A 5147-nucleotide genomic window follows, 5' to 3' on the forward strand; every position below is an offset into this window, starting at 1 on the left:
GCTCCGACCGGCTCTGCGCGCTGCCCGGCGCCCCCGCCCGGCGTCCTGCTGGGAGGGCGCTCCGGACGGACCGTGACGCTCCGCTGGCCCAGCGGGCACCCCTGTGCTCACGTCACCGCCACGAGATACCGCGAGATGTGCGCTCGGACCGCGTTCACAGGGGACGCCCGCCCCCTTCAGGTCTCGCGACACACGAGACCCCGGGAGGGGCGACGCGAGAGGCACACCTACCGGTAGTCGGGCGGGCTCAGCCTGACGGCGGCGGCGAGGGCGGTGTTTCCGGGCACGATGCCGTCCGCCTTCTCAGTCACCTCCTTCCCCGACAGCATTCCCGCCGTCATCACGGTAACTTGGCCAGTTCGGTGCCGGCGGTTGGAGCTGCCCGAACCTCCCAACGTCCGCCATGGCGTTGGGGGCGGGGCCTGAGCGTGTGGGGGACGGTGTTGGTGGAGCGTCCTGGGCGGGGCCTGAACAGTGAGGGCGGGGCCTGAACCGTGAGGGCGGGGCTTGTGGGCGGGGCGGGGCGGAGGGGCGCGGTGCTGCTCTCCCCCTCCCTGCCTCCCGGAAGTGTGGTGCCCGCCCTCCCGGTGTCCCTCGCTCTGGACCCTCGGACGCGAGTGGGTGGACATAGCTCGCGGCCAGCTTACCTGCCCGGCTGCATGGTCCTGCGGGCCCGGCGTGCGGGAGGGCGGCCGCACGAGGCCTGAAGGCTTCGGGCTCAGTCCCGGGGGCCTGGTCTGCAGCCGGATCGGGGCAGGGCGTGGATCCGAGCACAGGGGGGCATCTGGCCGCGGGGTGAGGACCTGCCCACCGTGAGGTTGCGCAGACCTGGGCTCGCAGCACTGTTTGCAGGCTGGGGCAGGGCAGAAGGAAAAGCAAGTCTTGCCATAGGGGTGGCTCGGATTTTCAAGACCTTAAGTCCTGGTTTAGGGGCTTGAAATAGGGGTCTTGAGGGGGAGTAACCCAGTGCATCTCCTGAACAAGCCACTGACTTCCTCCTCCTCCTGGGACAGTGACCCGTAGGGTCCACTCGTCTCACAGTGTGACAGCTCCACAAACCCCAGGGCCGGCCGGGGAGGCCACCCCTCTGTCCCCAGCATTAGACCCTGAATTCCTCTCTGGCCCCGGGGGCCATGGTAGCCATGGAGGGGTCCTGGTTCCCTCCTTCCCTTCCCGCTCCTCCCCCCTCTTCTGTGAGGCCCGGGGTCGGGGCCTCTCTGGACACCTGGCTCAGTAGCCCCAGAAGTAAGTGCTCAGGAGTGAGGGGTCACTGACTCCCCACTGACCCTGGAGACCTGAGGCCTGGCCCCCGAGGGAGTTGATGTTGACGAGTGTCCAACGGTGTGTCCACAGCAAATAGACTGGACGGAGCCCTGGCTCCTCGGCCTGGTCGTCTTCCACGCGCTCTGCCTGCTGCTCACCTGTGTGTCCTCCCGGCGATACGAACTGCAGGTCGGGCACTTCCTGTGCCTCGGTGAGTGCAATGGACAGAGCTGCGTGATGCGCCTTGCGTGTTCTCAGCATGTAGCGTGTTCCCGGGGCCCAGCCCTTCTGTCTGAGGCTCTACTCTTAGTCTCAGGGCTCGCCCTGATTTCTCTCTCGGGAATTCCAGAGGTAACGTAATTTTGTGGGTATTGTATTTGAAAGGAATCTACCGAGCACCTGCCTTACCAGGGAGGGGTCGGTACCAGTTGCACAAGACGAGTCAGGGTTAGTGAGATGCTGATTCATTACAAGCTTTTCCCCATGGGCGGAGCGCTGTGCTGCTCGCTCTGGCAGGGAGGGTGCGAGCTGGGAAGAACACGTGCACAAATCACCGTCCCTGCGGCTGGGGTTCCTGCTGCCCTGGCTTGGCCCCCAGTGCTGCTGCTCACAGGGCGGCCCCTGTTGGCGGAATCGCGAGGTCCAGGCTCCGCGGCTCTAGGCCCTGCTGCCCAGCGTCCCGTTGGCCTGACCTGTGCCTGGGGCTGAGGAAACGGGGCAAATAGCCAGCGCGGCGGCTCTTGGTTTTCGGGCAGACGACTGGATTCTCGGGGCTGCGTGTTGCTGAACAGCTCTGCATGGTTTCACTGCGACGTGGAGACTGACGTGTGTGGACCTGGTTTCCTTTCGGTTAAGGGTGTCCTGACGTTTTAGTTTTATAATTGTTCTCTGACGTTATATCTAAAGGAGAAATTCCATTTCTCCTCGAACTCTTGCTGTCTTGTGTTTACACTGAGCATGCATCTGTAGAGGATGTTTCCACAGACTCATGGTCAGCCACGCAGGTTCTAACGCGGTTTCTCTTGCAGTCACCCTGGTCTATTGTGCTGAGTACATCAATGAAGTGGCCGCCATGAACTGGAGGTGAGCCCGGTCAGGGCAGGTCGCTGTCCGGCTTCTGCTTTTTGGAACGAGCGCCTGCATGCAGCACAGCAGCCTCCGCTCGGACAGGTTTAGGCTGAGAAGCGCTCCTTACACATTCCTACTGGCAGTGCCAGCCGAAAACTGGGTGATGCTGGCCATGCCCTCGAGGGAGAGAGAGGTCAGGGGCTGTTGAAAGTGATGTTAGCGGCAGAGTAAGGAAGTGGCCTGATGGAGTTGGTGCGCGTGGGCCGAGTGGAGAGCACGCTGCAGCCTGTCCCCCCTCCCGGGACCACCATGTCCAGTGTCGGGGCCTCAGCTCCGCCTCCACCGGACGTCAGGGTCTGACCATGTAGGACCCGAGGGCCGGTGCCGTCATCGGGGGTGGGTTCTGCCTTCGTGACTCACACTAAGTAGAGAACGTCATTTAAAACATTGTTTCGCTAAGCCAAGTGATTTTTAAATTTTTCTTGAAACAGGTCATTTTCGAAATACCAGTATTTCGATTCGAGGGGGATGTTCATTTCACTGGTGTTTTCGGCGCCGTTGCTCCTCAACGCCATGATCATTGTGGTGCGTACTTACGACTGCTGCGTCCTCGCTTTCCCTCTGTACGTGTTCCCAGTGTGAACGCTCTCCAAACTCCTGCTTTCAGATCATGTGGGTCCGGAAGACGCTGACTGTGATGGCCGACCTCAAGGCCCTGCAGCAGAAGGTGAAGGAGAGGAGGACGAGGAGGAAGGAGGAGTAGTAGCCCAGCGGCCGCAGCGTTCCTGGAGCTGTCCCGTCGCCGTCTTGAGAACTAAGTGCTGGCGTGGCAGGCCCGTCCCAGCAGCCACCGTCGTTTGTAAAGATGGTTTTCGGGGCCTTGGAGATCAGCACAGTGGCCCTGCACAGACCGGACACTCGGGTCCTCACCAGCCCCTGGCATGAAGCTAAGTGTCCACACGTCTCAGCCCCTCTCCACACGCTCCGGGGGGATGGGGCCCCCGCGGTGCCATCAGCCGCTGAGCGCCTGGGTGATTGACAGCAGGTGCCCCTTCAGAACAGTGTCACTCACGTCACAAACTAGCAGATTTGAAATAAAAACCAACACAGCAGCCGCCCACGCTGTAGAACACACTCTCCCGTGTGTTCAAAACAAACACCCGTGGGCTGTGTCCTGGGCTGGAGCCTCCAGTTAAACTGAACAGATAGCACTGAGCTAAGCAGTTCCCAGCGTGTCTGTGATGGTCAGACTGATTCACAGGCCTGGGCACCGTCACGTGTCCCCGCTTTCCCGGGTCCCCTGCTTCGCTCCCAGCGCAGTGTGGCCCCAGGCGTGGGACGCTGAGTGGTCACTGGCGGGGCGGGCGTCCTCCGTCAGCCCCCAGATGACCTGACCCAAATGACAGCAGTGCCGAGGCAGAAACGGGGACCTTGATCGGGACCCTGGAAGCGAGGCCCTGACAGGACGCTACGTCTCAGCATCCTGGACCCTTCCCGCGAGGCCGGCCCTGGGAACACCAGCTCTGTCCCGGGACGAAGCAGAACAGGGCTCCTTCGCTGCTCCTTTACGGTTCGATTCCCGGTCAGGGCACAGGCCTAGTGGGGGGCGTGCAGGAGGCAGCCCATCAATGATTCCCCCCCCCCTCTCTGAAATCAATAAAGATATGTTTTAAAAAAGAACTCAGTTTATACTTGGCATGTAATATAAAGATTCACAATTCTGAAATGTATTTAGTAGACATTTGTGGAATTTTGTCTTTAATTTCTTTTAGCATAACATTCAGCTTCCATCCACACGGCACTTGCCTTTGTAGTGAAGCTGGTGATCGGCTGGAGTTGGGCTGGTGACCAGGGACCAGGGGAGATGTTCACTCCCTGGAATCTGCCCCGAGCGGAGGAACTAAGGTTCCTGGGACTTCGGGCCTTTCCTGGTCCCAGGGTTTCATCAGGGGCGAGCGGAGCCAGGGGAGAGAGTGGCTGCACAGGGTCCTGCCCTCTCCCCGCGATTCCCTGTCTACTGGCTCCGACAGGAAGCAGAACAGTAGGCAGGGGGTGGCGGGCCTGTGCTGCTTGTAACTGCGATCAGAGGAGGGTGTCCTGGCTGCATTGTCATCTGTTTTAGTAGAAACGGGAGTTAGAGGAAAGGGCCCCAGAGCACAGGCTGTTTCTCGCGGCGTCTGTTGTAGGAATCCCGTCCTCGGGCACAGAACCACCCACCTCAGGCTCAGAGGCCAGACTCCGGTTTTCACGACAGCGACCAGTGAGCTGAGTAATGGGCAAAGCTAAAGAAAAAAGCTGCTGTCATTTGGGATTTTCCCAAGATTCAACTTCGAAAAATAAATAAGGTGAAGGCTGTGGGGGTCTTTGTGTCCCAATATCCCCGCTAGGAAAACCCGTTTCCAGGAAATGGGCAGTAGGTGGCGCCCAAACTGCAGTTTCCAGCCACGTGCACGTCCGGCTGGTTTGGTTTTCACTCACTTCAGACCCTTCCTGGCAGCATCTCCACTGAGGAGGCCCTGCTGTCCGAGGGCCCCGCCTGCCACCCCGGCTGGTGGCCGCCCTCCAGGAAGAGGGCTGGGACCTGCCCTGTGACGGCCCCTCCTCCCCAAGGCTCTGCTGTTCAGGAGCCGCGTGGTCCCAGGGACGTTCCATTGGCATCTTACGCGTTTCATTATCATTTTGCATGAAATCCCTGTAAGGCCTGCAAAGCCCTTCCTTCCACTTGTAGAAAAGCCATCTCACAACCCAGAGCTGGGGAGACATGGCTGCAAGGCCGGAGGGGGTTCAGGTCCGCGGCCCCCCCCCCCCCCCCCCCG

General features: G+C 60.6%; 1 protein-coding gene and 1 long non-coding RNA gene across 2 annotated transcripts in view; one reads left to right on the forward strand and one right to left on the reverse strand.

Annotated features, from left to right (window-relative positions):
- LOC106695047 overlaps positions 1–363 on the reverse strand; it is a 12402-nt gene extending 12039 nt beyond the window's left edge. Inside the window, exon 1 of the long non-coding RNA XR_002827101.1 lies at positions 232–363. This is a non-coding gene — a long non-coding RNA (uncharacterized LOC106695047). The remainder of the gene's footprint in view (positions 1–231) is intronic.
- TMEM18 (transmembrane protein 18) lies at positions 207–4011 on the forward strand. Its single transcript, XM_006106263.3, has 5 exons — positions 207–345; positions 1354–1474; positions 2292–2346; positions 2823–2916; positions 2999–4011. Exons 1-5 carry the CDS (start codon positions 289–291, stop codon positions 3092–3094), a joined length of 423 nt encoding a protein of 140 aa, XP_006106325.2. The 5' UTR covers positions 207–288; the 3' UTR covers positions 3095–4011.
- The last annotated feature ends 1136 nt before the right edge of the window (positions 4012–5147 follow it).

The sequence above is a fragment of the Myotis lucifugus genome, unplaced genomic scaffold (genome assembly GCF_000147115.1).
Source record: "Myotis lucifugus unplaced genomic scaffold, Myoluc2.0 scaffold_791, whole genome shotgun sequence".
Classification (NCBI taxonomy): domain Eukaryota; kingdom Metazoa; phylum Chordata; class Mammalia; order Chiroptera; family Vespertilionidae; genus Myotis; species Myotis lucifugus.